Below are 24,954 nucleotides of genomic sequence, written 5' to 3'. Positions count from 1 at the left end.
GCTGTTGAGGTTTGTTGATTGTTTCAACGTGGATAACACATGGTAGTATGTGACTCGCTACATGACATTTTTGTCATGACTATATGATAAACATGATGTTACAGTCTTATAGCCTAAAGTCCAATATACGTAGACCAGACATTGTAGCCTTACACAGACACGCAGGTGCAGACTGGAAACAAAACATCGGAATTTACATTGCAGCAGTGCTCATATTTATTTCTATGAATAATTATAATAAAGCCAAACCAGCTGATCAGCCAGTGTATCATGTGATTTGTATTTAAGCAGCATGATTGTGGAACCAGATCTGTTTTGCAAGCCGCACACATACTGCACATCGTTGCTGTCTGGCAGAAACCTCTTTTTAAACCCCATATTTGAACATTTTAACCAATGGTTACCATCTATAACCATTCCAGTAAGACGCTTGAGGGCGACAGCAGACTAGTGGGCGAGCGCTGGCGCTTTGGCATGGGGGGTCAGATCAACTTATGGAATGAATTCTGTACTGGCCATACATGGAGTGTGTCTTGAGTGTACAGAGTTTGATGAGGTCAGATCAACATATGAAATGTCAGAATAGGTCAGCTCCATATATGGAGATCTAAGGGTGGCAGCGGGGGCAGTGTCTTGAGTGTACAGAGTTTGATGAGGGCCCAAGTAGGGCCAGGCCTTCATTTTCGGGCCTGTTGAGAACTCTAGTTTGCGCCGGCTGCCCTAATAACTTTGGGGCAGGCCCGTCTAGAGTTTAAATAGACAGGTATCAGTCAAAAGGGAGACATCGAAGAGGAAGGATGGATGGGGAAGGACCAACATATGAAACGTCAGAACAGGTCAGCTCCATTATGGTCAGCTCCATATACAGTATGGAGATCTAAGAGATGACATCAGGGATCTCCATCCCTGATGATGTCATGTGATGTCACGAGGCATGACCATGCCCGGGGGTGACTAACTAACTAAAATGACTGGGTTTCCGAGGCTACTAACTAACTAACTGACTGACGGGAAATGTACGTTTTCATAGTAAATGCAACCTGCATGAGGTTGCAATTATTATTAACATCAACTTATTATTGCGTTGCCGCCAGATGAAATCTCTGCCTACTGATAGCCTTCTAAATCATAATGCAAGGTACTGGTAGTTGCTTGAATAGCAAAAATGCTCTCTAACAAACACGGGTCACTGCGTCAATATGAAGGCCCACCGTAAAGACGAAATACGATGGATTCGTCCTGCACTGCAGTTTCTTTGAACTATTATTAGTTTCAGCAACGGAAGCTCTGAGATTGTGCTCATTCTCTAGTTGAGCGAAACATATAGACTGTCTTGTGAGTCCAACTATGAATTGATAATGTTCCTGTTTTGAAGGGATAATGAGATCATGCAATATTCTGTATTCATGCATTCATTCCCATTTCTAATGTTTCTCTAAAGCTGTGTTTATACTACAACCTAGGGCTCTGGTGTGTCTGATGTTTCGAGATCAGCAGAGCTTGCATCTGTTGACCTCGGACCTGTGATAGCCAGGGGTTGTAACATCAACATTTTTGAGGGAGATAAGTGTTTGGCGAACCTTGGTGTAAAGATCCTTCTTTCATAGCAGCTGTTGACCCAGCCCATGGATGTCTGTGTTGTGTCATGTCCAGCTGTGCGGCAGCTGGACATGTGTCTCTTGGCTAGCAAAGCTGACCTCTCAGAAGCTCTTACTGCCTCACTACTTCTCTCTCTGTTCCTCTCTTGTAAGAAATATATATAAAATTGAGTTGTGACTGGATAGAATGCACTGAGGTTATATCTAGATGCTCGCTCTCTGGTGTGGTTCTAATAGGAACTTCTAATAAAGCCTGCCTTTATTTTGTTTTTATTTTTTAGAACTTAGTTCTGAGTAACGCTGAAGATTTCTTTAAGACTGTTTACTATGAAATCTCATTTAGTTTTCTCCCTCTCTTTCTCCCTCTGTTGTCTGCTATCTCTCTTTCTCTCTGAATGCAGTTTTGATGTGGACAATGGCACGTCATCGGGGCGCAGCCCGCTGGACCCCATGGCCAGCCCAGGATCCGGCCTCATCCTGCAGGCCAACTTTGTCCACAGCCAACGGAGAGAGTCCTTCCTCTACCGTTCTGACAGCGACTATGACCTCTCGCCCAAGTCCATGTCCCGAAATTCCTCCATAGCCAGTGACATGTGAGTGGATGACACAGTGCGCTTTAAAGTGACCTCCAGCCATAGTCCATATTTACACGGCCGGCGGCCATCTTGCCATGAAGTTAATGCATTGCCACCCTGCTTTTTCAATGCAAAAAACATGGCCACTGTGTGAATATGGTTTACTACTAGGTCCACTTCTTTTTCCCCTCTACACTTATCTGCACAGAAAATATCCGATCTACAAGCTCACAACATGTCACAACACAATCAGCTATTTTCGATGAGTGTTTGCCCCAGAATAGGGACTTTAGCGTTCATGTGGTTAATTCCATGCCGGATGTATATGGAAGTATAGCACAGAGGTTGACTTTCTGCCAATGTCTGGCTTGTTTTCATTTTCAAGCTGAACTTCAGTTCATCTTCTATCCTACTCAGTATCGTTTCGTCTCTCCTCAGCTCAGTATCAGTGTCCATTTTCAATATTTCTGTGATTTTGACTTGTATTTTATTTCTCTTCCTTGTTCTTGGTACTGATACCTGCCCGAGCAGCATCTACAGAAGCCACTTAATATTGATGTCAGTACATTTTTTTAATGTCAGGACCATTCAGGGCCTATTTCTATAATTATTCTAAGTGAGTGGATGATAGCGTGATGCACATGATCTCCCATACATCTCACTGGCCTCTGTGGTCATAACTGGCAGACTGCATGACTGACAACTGATTGTGAGGTGTCACAGTGTGAGGGGACTCTAATTTTAGTTGTGTCCCTCAGCATAAACAAGGTCATACCCACAACATACCCACAACCACATGTCCATTTTTGGATTGAGTCAGGCTTCGGTCATTGCTCCATAGTCACTTTTGTCCATAAAACTCATAAAGACTGTGCAAGGTGTCATGTAGTCGGTCATGAGCCTTCTGAGATTCATAAATGTGTTGGGGTTTTTAAAGACTGATTCATACGAAGATTGTCCCGTGCCGAAAATGACCGATCTGCAAACTCACAATACAAAGTCTATTTTTGGCACATATTACAGCTTTAGTGTCACACTCACGTAAAAGAAGTCCAATACCGATGAAGACAAAAGGAGTGGGTATTTATCAGGGAAGGACGTCTGTATTCCATCGATAACACATTCCACATTTCCCATACTATGATGGCTATCCAGTTACCTGGAGGAAGTAGCATTATTGACTGAAAACAGAGCATCTCTTCGGTTTGAAGGAAAGACAAACAAGGAAAAGGATGAAGAAAATCCTGGAGTAATCTTACACTTCCTGTCTACTGATTTACAGTGTTAGACAAATGACCCTGCCGTGACCTCACCCGCTATGCACTTGCAACAATGATTTGTTACCACTTGCCCAATTTCCAGTTATGCCATATACTGATACAGAAACGGCATGTTTCCAGTTTGATTATACAAATAAAATAGTGAATCAATAAACTAATAATGTAAAAAGGTAGGGGTTTCCATGCTTTTTCAGCTCGAGAAATTTGGCCCTATTTTAAAAATAGTGAAAATATATGGGTACGGTGGAGCAGTCAGAAGTGATCTCGCCTCACAGCTAGAAGCGGGTCCTGGGTTTGATTCCCGCTGGGGAAGCTGGGGGTGTGTTCTCTCCTCCGCGTCATCAGTCCCACTCCCCATACCCTAGGTGGGGTTGGCAAAAGGGCCTTTCTGTGTGGAGTTTACATGTTCTCCCCGTGTCCCCTAGGGTAGGTACCTAAACTAAACTTGCAGTCTCTAAACTGCCTCCCCCTGGCCAACCGGGACGCCTGATGGAGGGGAAAGGAACTGGTTGGAATAACATGTTCCTTCCACATGCTACGTCCAACCGGGGAAAATCCACCCTGTCAGGTGATAAGAAGCAGCTTGGACTCCTCATGCATAGAAGGAAGCATGAGGTCAGTCCGTTGCTCTCCCCAGGTTGGCAGAGGGAGTGTAGCGCCCAGGATTACATAATTAGATAATTGACACTGGGTGAAAGAAATGTGTAAAATCGTAAATTAAAAATAACAGATTTTGTTTTAATAACTGATATGAGCTCACAGGATGAGGCATTTGGGATGCGTTGTGAGCTAAAAAAAATTATTAGATGGTTTTATATGTATATATTTATAGATAAAATATTTGGGGGGAAAATGGGATAAACATTTTACATTTAAAAAACATTTAGTAAAGGTTAGAAACCGTATTACTCGCAAGTTGCGACCAATAAAAGCAGATTAGGGTCACGACCCATTGTTTGGGAAACACTGATCTAAAGCACAAAACACAAATAGACATGAAAGGGATATTCAACATTATTCCCAGTAGGAGATTCAGAGTAATAGACCCAAACTATTTCATGAGAATAAGCAAATTCATGATTGTGTGAAAGGGAATAATTCACTGGCAAAATAATTCAAGGGAATGTGTCCCATAGGGATACAAAGGAACATTTCTCTGAAACGTATTATCTCATACTACGTCAGAGATGCACTGTCTGTAGGAAAAAAATAACAGGACGAAAATGGATGGCTGGAATGTGATTGGCTGGTTGAGCAGAAAGCAGGGTGGGGGTGCAGAGTACTCAGAACAATGAGTTCAAATGCAGTTAGAGGCAGCTTTACAGGAATGTAAGGGGAACTAGTAGGCCTATTCTGTACTGAGACCTGTCCACTAATAAAGACATTGACCACTTTAACCTACATGTGATAATGTATACGTATGTCTGTTATTGTTGTTGTTGTAGCTTTATTATCTGCTGTAAAATGAATTGCCCAGCTTGGGACATATAAATACACTTGAACTTGACCGTGACCTTGATCCCTGTTCAGCTGGAGAATATTTTCCAACAGTAACAGATCTACAAGCTCACAAGTTTTTAGATTAGCTATTTTCGGCAAAGTGATGTAGAGGAGCAGGTAGAAGGAGTGGACAAAGTACATTGCGACCCCAGTCAACTAAGTATTCGTTTACTGAGTATATAGAGGGTATGAGTATTAGTTTACTGAGTATATAGAGGGTATGAGTATTAGTTTACTGAGTATATAGAGGGTATGTATTAGTTTACTGAGTATATAGAGGGTATGAGTATTAGTTTACTGAGTATATAGAGGGTATGAGTATTAGTTTACTGAGTATATAGAGGGTATGTATTAGTTTACTGAGTATATAGAGGGTATGAGTATTAGTTTACTGAGTATATAGAGGGTATGAGTATTAGTTTACTGAGTATATAGAGGGTATGAGTATTAGTTTACTGAGTATATAGAGGGTATGAGTATTAGTTTACTCATTTACTGAGTATATAGAGAGTATGAGTATTAGTTTACTGAGTATATAGAGGGTATGCGTTTGACCTCATCATCATATTATGCTGGAACTAAGTCTACTGAGTGGCAAAAAAACTACTTTCTGGCCTTGACAGCCCATACAACAGAAAAGTCCTATCTGATTGCATTAAACGATGTTACACATTGTTAAACTCACTTTGCCACTTGATTCGCCACACACTTTATGCATATGCACTTTACGAATATACCCTCTATAGAATAGATGGTTGAGCCCAGTCTGTTTTATTGAAACATATATTTTATAGCTTATGAATTTGGCTGTCAGTCAGGGCAATTGGGGCTCAGCTGGTTGCTGTTGTGTAGAGCAGACATGTCGCTGTCTGTCTAAGACACTCATCCTAATCTGACATGATGAGTCTTTTCGTGGTAAAATGGCAATAAAGGCCTAGGCTCTAGATCTAGTTTGTCTAGAGCTAACTTCTAACTCTCTGTCTGTCTGCCTCTCTCTCTCTCTTAGACATGGTGACGATATGATTGTAACGCCATTTGCACAGGTAAGGGTTTTGTGACAATTTGACATGTCGTCTTGATAACTGTATTACACTGGAGTGTTTGCCATTGTGTTTTATGGAAACCCAAATGACTTCATGTTAATCTCTGTCTTGTTCCCCCATCAGGTCCTTGCCAGTTTGAGAACTGTAAGGAACAACTTTGGCGCATTAACCAATATACAACAAGAGAGAGTATCCAAGTAAGTTTGTTTCATTATATGATTTTCTTTTTACAGGAATAAAAAGCTGTGGTTTTTATCATCAGATCATTTCAATGATCTGAAATTTGTGTATTACAATATGATCTCACCATCTATTTGAATTATACATTATGATGCGCTGCTACATCAATGGCCTATACATAATTGACATGCTGTACCAGATTTTGGTGTGCTGACTGGCACTCTTTGCCCTCTGCTGTTCTTAGTTGGTACTACAACAGCAGCAGTCAGCTCTGTAAAGGTGGCAGCCATCCACCATGCGTCCATGCCTCCTTAAAGTTGAAATCAGAATGTATGTGATGAGGGAAGATTGATGGACAATGCTGCACACTCACTACTTGAAGTGTGTTGACGAAGAGGTTATGAATAACAAGTTGAATAGTTTTGGACAGAGGATGCATCATTGTGTTTGTTTTTTCCCATACCAGGAGATCGCCCATGTGTAATCCACCTCCTATCACCAAGACCACCTTCACAGGTATGTAAGCAGCAGTCTACAATTATTATGATTATCCTTTGGGGGGAGCCAAAGTACAGTACATGAACATGACATGAAACACAATCAGAATGCAAATACAGCCAACATATTTAGCAGAGATATGATTCACTATCAACCCTAGTGGTGCACATGATAATTATACCATTCAGGAGAATAGTAGAGAGAACAGCAGCATTAAATCAGCAGACAAATTGCAATAATCTGAGAGTGGGTGTGTCTCCTATTGTGGTGGTGTGCTGTGTTGCATGAACGTGGGAAACTTGACATCTGCTGAAAGGCTTGTTAAATGACTGGATAACAGTATGTAATTTATATCAGTGCAGGAAGGGCCATCGTCAACGTTCTTGTGAGGTTTGGCTGTCTGTATCTCTGTACATAAGTCTGTATGCGTCGGTCAGTCAAAGTGAGTTGGCGCGTCAGTCCATCAGTCAGCGGGTCAGTCTGTCAGCGTCTTGCGTTCAAGCTTCCCTGACAAAAACAAACGGATATCTCGCAACCAGTCGTGTGTATGCTACGCAAGTGACAGCTCACAAGTGTTTCAGACATTCCACGCTGTTGCCATCCTGTTATTATCTGGGTGTGGATTGAGTGAAAAGTGAATATCTCTCACAGAGAGAGAGAGAGGGAGAGAGAGAGAGGCTGCCTGTTACATAGCCGTCCAAGACAGATAACCTGACGTACAGAGAATGGATGACATTACACAATATAGAACATACGGTGCACACTGCACAGCCACTGTGGCCCCAGCCATCACCTGGCAGCAGTCATGACTCATGAGTCACAGCCACAGGGATGAGTGAGTGCACTGAACAGTCATAATGCAGAGCCTCACTGAGGCTTGCACTGTGCTGTCCTTCTGAGAAAGACAATAAAGGCAGCTTAATTAATAGCAGCTCTAAATCAGTCAGTGGTAGAATTGTAGATCAGGTCTGCTCCCGCTTCAAACTCACATCTACATTTCTCTTGTTCTCTTTCCCTCTCCACAGTCAGTCAGTTAATTTGTCTGTCATCTGTCATGGATGTATTGACAAGATCAATAAAGTTATTTTAGGAGTGATCTAAAAATAGAACGAGTCCAATGCCCTTTGACCTGAGGTAATGAGACACAGAGACAGACATGCTTGCTAGCTGAGGTTCCAGCATCAGACTGGCAGAGGGTCTCAGGGGCGTTTCACACTATGGTCCCGGGTGCGCGCTCGGGACCACTTTGCAGATGTTGTGGTAGTGTGAATGATGCGCACCGTTCCCGGGAGTGGATCGCCCAACCGTACTCGGGATCGCAATCAATCAAGTCTCGGATACATATATCGGTGCACTAGGGATGCACCGATATGGCATTTCTTTGCCGATACAGATGTTTAAAATAACTATTTACGAGATGTGTTTATTTAGTTTTTGTTGTTTTTATTTCCCCCTTTTGTAGCCAACGCAAAATGTATGCTTATCAACAACAGATAAATATCAGCTACTGCCATCGATTAATGTCAGATTTATTTGCCGATACCGTTATTGACAGATAACAGCAAATATCGTCCGATACCGATATGTGGCCGATACATCGGTGCAGCCCTAACTCTGACTGAATACAAATGTAACCAAATTGACCCATAAGGGTCCACTTGGTTACATGTGTATGCTCTCACAGTTACAGATAGATAAAGGAACATATGGTGTTTTTAAGAGGACACCTGGCTAAATGATAGATTGTACAGTATTGTTTCTCATGCTGCTCAAAAACACTTTTCAATAAACCCAGGATATACACCTAAACCTTTTAGGCTAAAAGCGTAATAAAAACCCTTTCCAATGTTGTCCTGCAACACAGAATACAAATAAATTGTCCAATAAATTACATAGCACTAACACGCCATTACAATATGCCATACCATAGCACATGCTAATAACCAGCTTGTGACTGGCCAGGCTTCATAGTGTAGCTTTTATTTCCTTTCTCTCTCTCTGCCCCTCGGTTTCTACTTCTTTGCTCACTGTCCTATCTTCCTTCTCCCTCCCTCCATCACCCTTCCCTATCCCAGTCCAGTGCTGAGTTGTTCCGGTCCACGGTTTCGCTGCAGCCTTGCGTCTGTGCAGCAGAGTGGCCTCTGTGAGCGCCCGGTGTCTGATGTCGCACTAAGCATGAGAAGAATGTCATTGACGTCAGTGCAGTTGCTGTCAGAGAGAGTAGCACCCCAGCCACTGACACCACACCAGGGAGAGAGAGACCCAGAGAGAGAACAGCAGAGGGAGGGAGAGAGAGAGAGAGACCCAGAGAGAGAACAGCAGAGGGAGGGAGAGAGAGAAAGAAAGGCTGGTTGAGAGAAAGAAAAGGGGGACAGACATAGAAGGAGGAAGAAGGATGTGAACAAGGATGGTGGGAATGGGGGGGGGGGGGGGGGGTGTAGTGGAAGGAGAGTAAGAGAAAGAGGGAAGGAGAGAAAGTAGGATTCAGAGATAGCTAACCATAGGAAATTAGACGTTTTTAAGCGGTTTCTCTGATGCAGTGCAATAAATTATATTTAAACATCTAGTCCTGCAATTACAGTCCATTTCAACTCTTGAAAGTATTTTTAAGATATATAGACCTTTGTTGATCCCAAGGGAAGACGGAAATTTCTCCTATTGTGCATTATAACCACTTATAAATTAAATCCTAAACTGATTTTGAAGTTTGTTTTCTGGTTCAGGTTAAACACAGAGCAGGGTCAAAACACATTGCAGACTAGTAATCAACACAGATGTGGTTAATGAATAATGGGTGTGTTAAATTAAGTTTTGTCCAGAGATATGGGTGTGTCAGTGGGCAAGCTTGGACAGTAAGGGAGTTTGGGAACAGAAAGGCATTCCGAAGCCCCGCCACTTTGAATACACCCCCAATTCAAAACACCCCCATTTCGGACACCCGCCACTCTGGAAAAAGTCTAGTCGGAACAACAGTAACCAACAGTATTGTCAATGCTTGCACATTGGCACACATAAAACTAACACACATCACATGTGCTAGCAAGGTTTGTGCCCTTCTGTAGTTTTTAACCTGAACAAGAAAACCTTTAAACGGTATACTTCATTGTACCCGTAAGTTAACCCTAATGAATAGAGCAAGCCTTAGCCCATAATACCATGCCCAAAATAGTGACGTCAGGTTGAAAGCGGTTAAGAATTATGTCCCAGCAGCGACCACCTACTGTATAGCCAGCTTAGTTTAGTAACAACAAAACCCACATGAAGTCATGACGTACGTGTTGTATAGGGCTGCCTGTTTTCCACGAGCACAGGAAGAGCCTGGAAGCTACACAGCAAATACTATGCATGCTGTGTGTGAAATCTGGAGGGTCATTCTAGCCTCCCCTTGCATTTTAATTTGCCATGGTTTCCTCTGCCTGCGTAATTGAGTTACAGCCAAAGTGATCCCCCTCCCTGATCACATGGCATTAAAAGCCCTTGCTGTCCCAAATTAGGCAAGACATCAATATTAATTGGCTTCTGACAAGGTGACATTTTCTATTATTGTTTCTTGACTTTGAGAGAGAGCCATGTCTCTCATGCGAAATGGAATGTCATCACTACAATAAAAATAATTATAAAAACGAAAAGACTATTATAATATATATAATCTTTATCATTGGCATCCAGGCATATCACTATTTCCCCCAGATTTCCCTAATTCCCTTGTATTTATCTCGCTGTCTCTGTGTATTTGTATGCTGGATGTACATACAGTATATAATAACACCATTATACAGACTTGGGCTGAAAAAAGGGCTCTCCCTGCACTGGCTCCAGCTCCGCTCTTTTCTCTCGCTCCAGTGAAGTCCGGTCCATCTTTTGCCACTGTCGCTTCCTCATCCACAGTGCAGTCCTCTCAGGCTTTAGGTACAGCTCGGGGAGAGCAGCACGTTTGGCTACCAGGGACGCCGAAGCAACAGCAGCCCAGCCCCCTGTACACACAGCATCTATAGGAAACACTCTCTAACATCACACACACACACACACACACACACACACACACACACACACACACACACACACACACACACCGGACCTGTCTGCTCCCTGGGATAGCATGGATCTTTTCAACGGCAGCATGGGTTAAGGAGATACTAGTGATGATGTCTTACGGTTAGCTTTCTGTCTGACATGTATGAGTGTGTGTTTATGTGCCTGCGTGTATGTTTTTTGTGTGTGTGCAAGATGAGCACGTATCCGGCCACTACGTCAGGATGCTACGACCGATCTGGTCTTTGTTCCTTTCCCGGACAGCATTGAGATGAACCCGGACTGGTTCTCTGCCTCTCTGAACTGGATCCTCTTTTCCTCTTTACCTTTCCTCTCTCCCTCTTCCCTCCATTCCTCCAATGGCAGACGTGGGCCTGCTAAGCAGACTGCTCTTCATCCTGCTACATGACTGGAATTACTTGCGTATCATGGACTATGGACTTAAAAGTTTAGACGCCTAGATGGCTAAGAAAGGTGCGATGTGTGTGCTGAGAGACAATGAGTGTGTTTAGGTGCATGGTGATTTCTGCCCCTGATCTTTTTCATGTCCGCTGAAGCTAAACTGTTCTCTCTCACTGCTGGGGTTTTCACAGAGGTTACATTCAAAAGCCTATAACATTATGCGACTTTCAGAGCTGATTTAAGGAGCCTGGTTGCCACCTCTGAACCACCACTGCTTCTACTAGGATTGTCTGAACTTTACTGTGACAGGGACTGGGGTGACTGGGCTTCCGGATTTGTGAGGCTTGACACAGCCTGCCTGTGAGTGCTGAGGCCCTCCTCACAGGCCCCAGAACTGGCCCCACCTGTCCAGTATGAAGAGTCACCCATGCGTCTATTCGGGGTATCCCAGCTTAGCCGTATGTGGGGTGGGGGACCCAGGGCCTGGACCATCCACTAGCCCTCTGAAGCGGGCCCTTACTGACCCCCTACCCTCCTGTCTCGTCCCCCCAGAGGAGGCCTACCAGAAACTGGCCACGGAGACCCTGGAGGAGCTGGACTGGTGCCTGGACCAGCTGGAGACACTGCAAACCAGACACTCGGTCAGCGAGATGGCCTCCAATAAGGTAATCATCTCATTATTATTTACAACTTGCGGCTACCAAAGATGCACTGTGATGCCTTGCTGTGTGGTTAATGATGTTAACAGGAGTTACCGGGACACTTTATCTCAGACCAATAAGTTCCCTGTTATATCACTCAGCTGGAATACATGTTGGTTTGTCTTTTAATAACACAATAACAACAAAACGCACGCACGCACGCACGCACACACACACACACACACACACACACACACACACACACACACACACACACACACACACACACACACACACACACACACACTATATATATATATATATATACAAAGCAGGGGTATAGTATCGCCTACTAACTACCCCTGCTTTGTCCTACTAAGTAGACAATGACATGCAAAACAACAGGAATCAAACTGGCAACCTTGCAGTGATATGGTTGGTAATGCTGAACCATCATGGCACGTCTATTAGAAATGCATATTTAATATCTGTTTTGTCAGCATTAACACATTAGCCAAAATTGATGTAGTTTCTTCATTTGCAAACAGTACCTATTCAACAAGGTTGATTTGTATCCATGGACTGCTCCTCCTCCCTCCCTCTCCCAAGTTATTCCTTAATCATCTACACCAGTGATTCTCAAACTTTTTCATTTCATTTATTTTTATTTTTATATATATCTCTGGTGGTACCCCAATCTATACTGTAATAAAAAGCGACACGATTTTTTTTCACCCTAAAACATGATCATCAGGTATTATTATAATATAAGGAGGAAGAACTTGTTCCAAAAAGTGCACAGTATTTGTTAAAATCATGCTTTTATGTGGACACGCCCACCAGTTCATTAAGTATACCTGGTTTGCCTGGTGGGTGGTGATGAGTGGTGATCCATCTGAACTAAAGCCACACCCACAGCTGTAGTTGTATGATAGTGTAGTGATAGTGTGATGTCACTATATTACTGTTTATTTCATTGGTTAAGTTAATATACCATTGCACATAAAAACGACTCCAGGGTGTCTAATGAAGTACTGTCACCTCATAAGACACGTGAAAAACGGGACAAATACAAACATTGTGTCACTCCATCTTTAACTGTCAGAGTTACAGACCTGTACGGGTCCATTTGGACCTTTAACTGTCAGAGTTACAGACCTGTACAGGTCCATTTGGACCCCTGGTGGTCCCCGGAACCCCCAACATCTATTATGTTCACCCCATATTTATTCAGCCCTTGGTCTGTATAGGCATGAAAGTAGGGCTGTCAACATTTCAAATTTAAGTTGACAATGAAATGCCTCACAAATAATTGCAATTGACACATTTAATTGTGTTATTGGCATTGAACACTGTAACATATGAATAAAGAATACATTTCTGTTTGCCTGCTGCACAGGGCACGACATATGTGACTAATAACTGAAATATGTAAAGAAATTACTGACCCGTGTGATGAGGGGCGCTCTTATCATCATACATCATCTCATTCTGGCCAATCACAATCTTCAATGTGTATTTTGCCAATCAAATCGCTATGGGGTGATCAGCCAATCACAAACCAATGTTTGTGTTTACACCAACCCGGAAAGCTGAGCATAGGAGGGGCTAGAGCCCCGAAAACAATCACACCCGTGTGAAATGAGGGGCGCTCTTGTCATAGTACTGTACATCAATTTATGTTTGTGGACATTTGACATTGCTACAGGTACATAAGGTGGTCCCTTATTGGTCAAGCATGATTTGTTAGATTTGCTCGTTTACATATGACGTAAGTTTTCCCTTCAATGTCAATGGCGTTTAATGTTTTGATGTTTAATTTACATCATATTTAGCGGAATTATCAGATCTTATACATCATCATGCATCATCTCATACTGGCCAATCAGAATGCCTGTTGCCTGTGATTGGTTTGCTGATTTGCTCGTTTACATATTATTATTATTAAATAGTTTTTATTGGTTTTTCTACACACAACAAGACATACCTACATACATATATATACACCACTAGACTACACATAAGCATACAATACATTAAGAACACCTTGAGAAAAATAAATAAATAAAAAAGACTGAAATACAGTAGTAGTAAAATAAAAGTATGAAGGTAATAAGGTCATATCATATTGCATCACATTACATTGTTCTCACACAGATTGTCACTTGCTATACAGGAGTAATTCAACTATTATACAACCATCCTACACCTGAACATCCTCAGTCGGGATTTGTGTTTAAAATAGTCCAAAAATGGCTGCCAAACCTCATGGAGAAAGGCGGAGCCCCTGGTGGAATATTTGAGCTTCTCAAGTTTTAGGTGTGCCATCTCCGACCCAGCGTCGATGTGATGGGGAATAGCTGATTTCCAATTGAACAGAATAAGGCGTCGGGCCAATAGGGAGGAGAAGGCTATAGCGACCGATGCCATTACTTCAACAGGGACGGGTTTAGGACTGATCTCTTTGTCACAGTGTTCCATGTTGTACATTTTGAATTCCCAGAAACATTTAGTTAGCCGTAACTCTCTGCAAGAGCAATGCAACCTTGTAGACACGAGCACTGCAAAAACTCCTGCTCCTCTGCCCTCGTCTGACTAAAACATATTTAAAGCTTACCCTGTGGGGCTGAGCCCTACCAGAGCTGTGTAATACTTAAAACAAAATAATACCAACCAGTCTGACCACAATCATTCTTTATCTATTATAATAAACTGAAAAAAACATGCTCTTGTTAAAATTGGAACACTGAATATCCTCGTTTACATATGACGCAAATTTTCCCTGCAATGTCAATGGCGTTTAATTTACGTCATATTTAGCAGAATTCTGATGTCATTTCTCCGTTCATTGTCAATGGCATATTGAGACATGTGGGGACAAAAGCTGTTTATAGAAGGGGCTTGCACCCCTTAAAAAACACTTTGTGACGCGTTCTGCAATCTTTGAGGGGCACTAGCCCTCCTATATTCAGCTATTGTTTCCGTCTTACACAAACATTAAATTCCCATTGACAATGAATGGATAATTCATGTCATATATGGACGAGCAAATCGGCAATATATAATATATAATTGACAATGAATGGAGAATATACGTCATGATGTACGATGATAAGAGTGCCCCTCACTTCACATGGGTGTGATTTTTTAACATGGAAAAGATTATGACGATTATGACAAAATAATTGTCAAATAAGTCAAATGTCAAATAAGTGCGATTAGAAGAGTATGTAATAATTGTGACAGGCCTACAACCATAGTACTACAATATCTACTTATTGCATGTCCAGGACGTGTTTATGATCGTGACTTGATGCAGCACACCCTAGTGCCTTTTATAATACCCAGCTGTACGTGAGCACATAGATTGTGTTTGTGTTGCATGGATGTGTTATTAGTGATGATAGCATCGTCATGCAGGCAGCAGGGATCTTTTTTGCAGTGAGCATGCTCGGCCGTCTCCGGCGAGAGGGCCCTGCCGCGAGAGGGCCCTGCCGTGAGAGGGCCCTGCCGTGAGAGGGCCCTGCCGTGAGAGGGCCCTGCCGTGAGAGGGCCCTGCCGTGAGAGGGCCCTGCCGCGAGAGGGCCCTGCCGTGAGAGGGCCCTGCCGTGAGAGGGCCCTGCCGTGAGAGGGTCCTGCCGTGAGAGGGTCCTGCCGTGAGAGGGCCCTGCCGTGAGAGGGCCCTGCCGTGAGAGGGCCCTGCCGTGACAGGGCCCTGCCGTGCCGCTGTGCATGCTGATCAGCCCTGTGCCGTGATGTCACACACTGTGATGTCACAATGGGGACGGGGCGAGAGCGAGAGAGAGAGAGGCTGCAAGAGACTCAGACATGCAGACCGACGGACAAAGGCATAGATAGACGGATGCAGGCATACATATACCGATCTCTGAAATTTGTGAAACGTGAAAAGATATATTTATGTTCTTCTTTTCAGTATGTACTATGTAGTGTCTCACACGCACTCACCACCACAGCTATCTCTGGTTGTCATGGCAACAGCTGGCCTGGCCAGACTGCCGTGACGCCGTCTCACTCATTAAACGCACATGCGCACACGTGCACGCATGCATGCACACACACACACACACACACACACACACACACACACACACACACACACACACACACACACACAATGGTGCTGTCAGAGTCTGTGTATCTCAAGACTTCACACATCGTCATTGTGTTTATCAAAATGTTGTATCTCCCCACATAAAACATAATCCCCAGTCTTTCAAGTCTGTGCACTTACATTTAGATTACATTTTATTTTATTGGTAATAATCACAGGTAATAGTAAGGGATGTCAGCACTATTGATACATATTCAACATTCCCCACAATTTATTTAGTTTGTATACATTTTTGTATGACATTTTTGGGGGCTTTCTGCCTTTATTAGTATAGGAAAGGGGAAGTGGGAAGTGACACAGCAAAGGTCCACCAGGCTTGGGAATTGAAACCGGGACTCACTGTCAGATTACATCAGAGCCTACATACTGTAGATAGATAGATAGATAGATAGATATATAGATCGATAGATAGATAGATAGATTGCACCCATCAGGAGACAAAAAAAATCACACATGTCTGATGATGTCAACAACATGACTTCACTTCACGGGGGTGGGGTGGGGGGGGGGGGGGGGGTCAAACACACAAAGTCACACGCTAACAAATCACAACACATGACTTGACATTACAATACATAGACAGATCACATTACAATACATAGACAGATAGATAGATAGATAGATAGATAGATAGATAGATAGATAGATAGATAGATAGATAGATAGAGAGGCAGATGACTTCACATTACAATACATAGACAGATCACACAATACATTGACAATACTACACAGGTTCTTTCTTTCTCATCTTCCAGAAAGGAAAACAGAATACGCGCCTTACCCACGCGGCTAGACAACAGACTCCATATTTGAGCGTAGCTGCATTAAGGAACTCCTTATATGGTTTTAGCTGAGTCATAATGACATGAGCATGATGATGTGCTCCACGCCAGCCGGCCGGTCCTCCCTTCACCCATTCTGAACGGGCACCCATTTTGGTGTCAGCATCATGTTATGCTTTAGCTATTGAAAAATAGCAGATCTACAAGCTCGTATTGCGCCACCGAGTGGCGCGATACGAGCTTGTAGGTCTGCTATTTTAGAAAAATCGAAGAACAAATGACATTTTTTAGAATCTGATCTCAGGTCAGAATGGGTTCATCAGACCAGTGTGTGTCCGGCGGAAACCTCGTATGAATCTGATCTCAGGTCAGAATGGGTTAAGCCAATTTTAATATACTAGTCCCGTGTCCGGCTGTAGAGCATCGGGTCGGAAACGATGGAAGATGAAGATCCATGCCCCATCCAGCTATGCAATACCTGTTGTACCCGTCTGCGTCCCTTTTATGCCCATATATGGAGACTTCTGTATCTGTCTCTCTGTGTCCCTTTATTCCTATATATGGAGTTCTGTGTCAGGCATGCCCAAATATGGAGTTTTGTGATGTCAGAACAGGCCAGCTCCATATATGGAGCAGAGGTCTTTTGTGGCGGTTCTGGACAACCGTGGGTCTGACCGACTCGACACCGGGCACTGCACTCCCTGTGGGGGAGTGGAACATGTGTTGAATTTGAAGTCAGTGGGGCTAACGGTTCTCGAGTTATGTGCATTTCAGCCGTACGTACAGACAGATGTACGGAGACAATCGTGCATTTATGAATAGATGGGATACGCCACCTTGAATATGGTCAATAAATGCATCCATAACACTCGGTATACAGTGCCTTCTCATCTCTGTGTTGCAGCACATTCACACTACTTTATATACAGCTGGGATACGTTATTATGGGATAGGTTATTTGTGGTCACTTCTCCTAAAACAAATCACACACAAATCACAGTTGAGCTTGGTGTGACACTTTCCAATTTAGACGAAATAGCGTGATTCACACCTCATGGCCATGCTATCGATGGCTCTGTGTGTGTGTGTGTGTGTGTGTGTGTGTGTGTGTGTGTGTGTGTGTGTGTGTGTGTGTGTGTGTGTGTGTGTGTGTGTGTGTGTGTGTGTGTGTGTGTGTGTGTGTGTGTGTGTGTGACGTGTGTTGGGCATGTTGTGGCCTTCTTGGCTCCTACTCAAAGTACACAACTAGCACTTGATTGTATGACGCATATACACTACGCTGCACTGTACTGTACTGTACTGTACTGTACTGTACTGTACTGTACTGTACTGTACTGTACTGTACTGTACTGTACTGTACTGTACTGTACTGTACTGTACTGTACTGTACTGTACTGTACTGTACTGTACTGTACTGTACTGTACTGTACTGTACTGTGCGTGCGTGTGCATGTGTGTTGAGCCTGTGCTGGCCTGCCTTGCTCAGATTCTGATGTGGGACTCATGTGCTCCAGCCCATAGCTGTAAATGACTCACAGTACCAGATAGATCAACAGAAGCGAAGGTGTGAAGTAAACAGAGACAGATGTTTGGTCCCTGATCAATCCCTGCACTGTAAGGCTATTTGGTCCTTCCCGCAGGTGGTTCCAATTTGACCTGAGACCGGTATTTCCCCTCTCTCCCCTGCCTTTCCTACTGGATGCTGGAGAGTTTTTTTTGTCACAGCATTGTTAGTAGTGATGCACCGATGTATCGGTGCATAAAACAACAAAAAACTAAATAAACATATTGGTGTCAGTATCGGCTATCGTCTAAATTGTAATTTTAAACATCTGTATCAGTCAAGAATTTCCCAAATCGGTGCATCCCTAGTTGCTAGCCATCCGTGAGAGGGTCTGTCTTTGTGTCCGTCGCTACAGTAATCTCGCATACTGCTGGACCACTCAGTGCCAGATTTCTTGTGCACATGCTCAGTGGGCCAACAAAGTCAGTCTACTAATTATACTTTTTGAAATAGTTAACGTCTATATATAATATAAATAATTCATAATCAAAGTCAACAGGGCTCTGATTGGGCTGAAAGCTTGATGACATACCTCAGAGATACTGTAACTGTAGGTCATAGACCAGTCATTCTCAATGGGCCGTGCCCGTGAGGATACTGCAAGGAGACCCTAACTATTGGCAGATTGGAGATTTTAGTGACAATAACATTAATATATATTTTTCAAATAGTAGTTTTTGCTGTCAGAACACAAATAAACACAAATAAAAGGCACTTCACCCAGTCATCCTCCCTTGATATTAACATGACTCACCTCTCAGAAACAACACTTCTGGCAAAGTTGACCTCAGCATGAGAATAATGCATGACGAGGAATGAGCTAACCTCTACTTGCATCGTCTACTGGAGATTGAAACACACACACACACACACACACACACACACACACACACACACACACACACACACACACACACACACACACACACATACACATACACATACACATACACATACACACGCACACACACATGCAATGTTTGTAGCACTTTACTATGTGAGGATCATAAAACACATTTCTCTGGTGAGGATCAGGAGAAAGATATTTCTCAAATTCTACTATACTTTTGGCCCTCAGGTATAGTAATAAAAGTACATGCACGAACGCGCGCACGCACGCGAGCGAGCGCGCGCACACACACACACACACACACACACACACACACACACACACACACACACACACACACATGCACACAGAATATGAAGAAGAAAGGAGAACAAGAACCCTCCTCTGTGGAATTTCCACTGACTTTAGTCCCAGCCAATCACACAGCAGGTGACCTCAGTGCTGTTGTAGCCCAAGCCAATCAGAGCTCACGATGAGCTCATTGCTCTCCCTAGCCAAGCCCTGATTTGCTGGTATTGTGGTGAAAGTGCAAGTGAAACAGCCTGCTCTCTTCACATGGGAGCTTGTGTCAGACAGAGAAGCAGGCACACAGCCAGGCAGCCAGCCTTGTTTGGAAGCTGTTGACACTTTTCATTTTTTCTCCCTCTCTTTTTGCTGTCCTGGTGATTTGGCACCAAGCATCCGCAAGCATCATCAATTATTCACAACCCTAGCAGTGTGTGTGTATGCAAGTGCATGTGTGTATGGACGTGCATGTCAGCGTGTATGGTCACGATGATGCTCTCATCGTACAGTATCTTTGGGGACTGGGGAGCTTCACTACATCCTGCCTCTCTCAGAACCTGAGTCTCCTCTCTGGATGCAGGACTATGGCTTCCTTCCTGCAGACATTCACTGTGGAGGAGTATGGTGGCTTTTGTGTGGATTCTAAACAGCCGATTTATGTTGAAACGAGCTGTTCTTCAGGTTGAGGGCTTTCATTGAGTAGAGCTGTTGTCGTTTGCCTGGCTCTCTCGCGTGCTCTACCTATTTCACAAACTGTTTCTTTTTCTATAGATACAGCGTATACTGTATAATAATATATACTGTATATACTGGTTACATTTTTATTTTCCTGGATCTGTTTGGTTGATTTGTCAAAATGCCTGAAGCCAATTACCTCCTTTCTGTCTCCTGGGGATATATAAAGGTAAGATTTTAAGCTGTCATTCTTTTTTAAATGTTAGCAATCTGCTATATTGCAGTTGTGTGACAGCAATCAGGGACGATAAAAAGGCCTGATATCATCTCCAGAGAAACAGAATAGTGTTTCTTACTGAAGGTTATATTTCGACACACTACTTGGAAAGCATTTTATACTGGCTAGTGGCTATGGGGATCTCTCAGCATCCCTGCCGCTGAGAAATGCTTTCTACATCCAATGCACACTTTATTGAATCCATGACAAGGAAAAGTGATGCTGCTTCAAATGTAGTTTCCTTGCACAGAAAATTGTATGGTTACACCTCTAGGTGCACAGTACAGTATAGCATACTGTATTTGGGCGCCTTTCTTTAAAGATGGAGTGCCATGATTTTTTTCCACCCTAAAACATGATCATCCGGTATTATTGTTATATAAGGAGGAAGAAGTTTTTCAAAAAAAGTGTACAGTATTTGTTAAAATGTCGTTTTTATGTGGGCACCCCCACCAGTTCATTAAGTATGCCTGGTTTGCCTGGTGGGTGGTGATGGGTGGAGATCCACCTGAACTTAAGCCGCACCCACAGCTGTAGTTGTATGATAAAGGGGGAGGGGTTAGGGGAGGGGCTGATAGTGTGATGTCACTATATTACTGTTTTTTTCATTGGCACATTTGACTGTCAAGGGTTCAGCCTCCAGGAAGAAACCCTAAATACAAAGGGAATACATCATTGCACATAGAAACGACTCCAGGGTGTCTAATGAAGTACTGTCAACTCATAGACACAAACTGTGTGATTTTGCATTACTGCATAATTTATTTATCTTTAATGTTTAATGTTTGTTTTATGTATGATGTATGATAATGGTACAGTCATGAGATATGATATTCCCCGGTGTACTTTTTTTAATGAGTGCTATAAGTGCAGTGCTAATGCCACCCTGAAAAGGTTCACAGGGCCCAAGGGATATGATCCAATAGGATATCAATACACAATTGCACAGTAAGTGGTCTATTTTGCGTGATCAATACTGACCTCTATGACCAATAATCTCATACATTATTCATTTGGTATGAAGCCAGATTGATTCATGTAATCAATGCAGAGGCTGTTATTTAAGAGGTCAATACATTTTTGAGTGGTGCAACCACTCCAAGGAACAGCAATGTCCGTCCGTCCCTTAGAGTATGTCCTCACATGTGACTATGAGTAGCAGTAGGGGCAAAAGTGGCGCTGTTGTGCCAGAAACAGAGAGAGCGAGATAGTGTTGCACTGTTGCCTGCTAATTACACAGAGAGAGAGAGAGAGAGAGAGAGAGGGGGGGGGGGGGGGGGAGAGGGGAGTTGCACCACTCAGTTCACACGGGTGTGATTTTTTCAATCCTATTACAATTCTCAGGTTTTGCAGTCATTTTGCCATGGCTGTGATTTGAAGCCTTCTCATCTGGGTAAATTAGTATACATGAATTTGCTGTGTAGTCCATATGTTTTAGAGATTGAGGGTAAGGATGCAAGCTTACATGCTCGTTTGCTCGCCCTCATTCTCATAGGCATATGTACGCCATGTTGGTAATTTTAGGCATATCTTTCTCATCAGTAACACTGGTGAAATGTATGGAAATGATTACTGTGGTGTGTTTTGGGAGTCGCAACAGCCTCAAATTAAATCCAAATAAAGCCAATGACAGCATATCTTTTAGCTAGACCACAGGTTGACCATTCCCAGAAGAGCAACATAGACAGAAGGTCTCCCCTGCAACCTTCTGGTACCTCACTGGGGAGATGCGCCTTTTACTTTGAAAACCCTTAATTTATATTATGTTATTCTGAAGGTCTATATAACGTTTATATTCATGATAATGATACCTGTTCATTTCGCCCACCACAGGTTGTATAATATATTGTACACACTGGGTCCACATCCTATAAAGATCACACCCGTGCTCGGACATTATGACGTAAAATTCTCCATTCATTGTCAATGGGAATTTTAAAAGTTTGTTTAACCTCATTGCTGCCGCTAGGTGGCAGCATAAGCACACCTAAGGAATGATACCCGTCCGCTCTAACTCTACGCTCCTTGTTTCCTTTCCGGGTTATTCAGGGAGGTGGGGGCTTTTGTTGTGAGCACAGTGATCAGTCGCATTAGCTCAGACCCCTTAACTATCATTACAAACAGTTACATGTGCTCAGCGATGCGATACAAACAAATGATTTACGATCGTCGGGATGCACGACGGCTCACCATGGACAGCGCTCAAACCTTTTGAGATACAGCGCTTTTAGGGGGGCTAGCCCCCCTAAAAATGTGAATGAAGGGAGGACCGGCCAGGTCTGGTGTTGCGCTGTAAACCTATAATTTATTCGGTACAAAAATGTATTATCCAATGAGAATCGGTGGTGGGGGTGGGTCGAACAACCAATCAGCACCGAGGTATGTTTTCAGCGTCATCACACATCGCAACACACATGAGGAAGGAGGGAAAAACAACAACAATGGCTATTGGTTGAGGGAAATTCTAATCCCCTCCCCCTTGAAATCGCTCAGACAGGAGACAATGTCAGACTGAAGCTTCAAGAAAGCTACAGTCTGATCATCAGGCTAGGCCAGCGGACCACATCATCACACTCAGGGCACTATGACTCAGCCATATAGGAGTCCCAATGCAGCTACGCCCAAATATGGAGTGTTCTGTCTAACCTCAATGTGTCGTCATGCAAACAAACATGGCATGCAAACAAACTCCAAGCTCCAAATGGGTCGGTCGGATCGGCGGCACGGTGTGAGGGCCGTGTATCGCCCCGAACCTCTAGTACAGTGTAAATGCTGCAAATATATATATATATATATATATAACTATTCTCTCTCTCTCTCTCTCTCCATCTGTGTGTGTGTGTGTGTGTGCTTTAGTTCAAGAGAATGCTGAACAGGGAGCTGACTCACCTGTCAGAAATGAGCCGTTCTGGGAACCAGGTTTCTGAGTTCATTTCCAGCAACTTCATGGGTGAGTGAGGACAGAAATCCCTAATGTATACCTACAAGCTCACAACGCATTGTGACAACCTACAAGCTCACAACGCATTGTGACAACCTACAAGCTCACAATGCATGGTGATGCAATGTGTTGTGAGCTTGTAGCTCGACTATTTTTTAACACCATTGTACGATTCCGGCTGGGTAAGTCTGGCAGAGAGAGACAGATTTACTTGTTCAGAATGTGGACTCTCTCCTGCAACGAGTTTAACTCTGTGCTGGTGTTCACATTTAAAATGGCCATAAAAAGATTAATCTACATGATATAAACACATTTTTGAGAGGTTCTTGCCCCTCCTATATTATAGCTATATTAAATTCCCATTGACAATGAATGGATGATGTACGATGATAAGAGCGCCCCTCACTTCACACAGGATTTTCTATATTAGATTCAACAGTAATTCTGAAAAGATTTTGTTTGAAACCATCGCTAAATTGTTTTTTTTGTCAGGTGAAACCTGACATGAATTAGTCCAATTTAACGACTTTGGCTCCTAGTTGGGACCTAGTCCTGATTGGCTGCCACACACGTTGCTGTCATGTATTGGTTACTCAGGTCACATGACCAGGAAACAGGTACAGGTAACAGGAAGTAGGTAACAGAAATCTTTAGAGACACCCAATGTTATGTAATGTAATGTTATGATTGAGACCGGCCGGTTGAGAGGAGCGTTTGTTACTAAATAAAGAAACCAGAGCTTCTTTCACCTAACAAATATCACTACAGTATGTGATCATTTCTTGTTTTTCTACTGTTTTGTTTCTGTTCCCCAGACAAGCAGCACGAGGTGGAGATGCCTACCCCACAAACCCAAAAGGACAAGGAGAAGAAGAACAAACCCATGTCGCAGATCCAGGGGGTGAAGAAGCTACAGCATTCCTCCAGTCTCACCAACTCCAACATCGCCCGCTTCGGAGTCAAGACGGAAACCGAGGACGAACTTGCTAAGGTTTGTTGTGTGGCCTTACAGCAGAGGTTCTCACATGTTTCATTACAGAGTTACAGACCCTGAGGGTCCCTCGACCCGGGTGGGATGGGATGATAGGGCAGATAGCTTTCAAAGGTATGGTAAAGTATGATGTATTGGGGACTGAGAGTGAAGGAGGAGGAATCTAAGTAACATTAACCCAAACCCATTGTAAACCCGATGCTACCTCTGTGTCTTATTAGATATTTTTTAATAAGAATTTGAAGGTTTTCAGAAACCTTAGGTTTGGTTTTAGAAGGTTTCAGCAAATCTACAAGATCCTCGTAACGTAGCACTCGGTGCTGCACTATGAGCTTGTAGATCTGCTATTTTCAACAGCTAGACTTTAAAATAATGGTTAAAGTGGATAAAAGCTAAGGTGACACAGAAGCCTTCCAGGTCTCAATGCGATAAGATTGAATATGTTTTGTTTTCTACTTTTTTCTACTATCAGGAAATGGAGGATGTGAATAAATGGGGCCTTAACGTTTTCAAAGTCACAGAGTTCTCTGGCAACCGGCCACTGACGGTCATGATGTACACAATATTCCAGGTAATCATTAGACCGGACCATTATATTATTTTTCTTGTGATTCCCAGAGCTTTGACTGAATCTTAAGCTTGATTTATACTCGCAACGCATCGCATCGCGATGTGACCCATTATGAGCTTGTAGATCTGCCATTTTTT

At 43.1% G+C, this 24,954-nt stretch overlaps 1 protein-coding gene across 4 annotated transcripts in view; it reads left to right on the top strand.

Moving 5' to 3' along the window:
• pde4d (phosphodiesterase 4D, cAMP-specific) overlaps positions 1–24,954 on the top strand; it is a gene marked incomplete at its 5' end in the record, with an annotated part of 235,055 nt that overhangs the window by 196,525 nt on the left and 13,576 nt on the right. For all 4 annotated transcript variants that reach the window (XM_083784492.1, XM_083784495.1, XM_083784493.1 and 1 more), the window contains 8 exons: positions 2,000–2,191; positions 5,960–5,996; positions 6,120–6,193; positions 6,643–6,692; positions 11,661–11,773; positions 23,171–23,264; positions 24,071–24,246; positions 24,719–24,817. In XM_083784492.1, coding sequence (XP_083640618.1) covers positions 2,000–2,191; positions 5,960–5,996; positions 6,120–6,193; positions 6,643–6,692; positions 11,661–11,773; positions 23,171–23,264; positions 24,071–24,246; positions 24,719–24,817 — 835 coding nt within the window. The remainder of the gene's footprint in view (positions 1–1,999; positions 2,192–5,959; positions 5,997–6,119; positions 6,194–6,642; positions 6,693–11,660; positions 11,774–23,170; positions 23,265–24,070; positions 24,247–24,718; positions 24,818–24,954) is intronic.

This window comes from Protomyctophum parallelum, assembly GCF_964188405.1.
Source record: "Protomyctophum parallelum genome assembly, chromosome: 15".
NCBI lineage: Eukaryota > Metazoa > Chordata > Actinopteri > Myctophiformes > Myctophidae > Protomyctophum > Protomyctophum parallelum.
The sequence above is the reverse complement of the archived record's forward strand: the minus strand, read 5'-3'. Positions and strand labels throughout refer to the sequence as shown.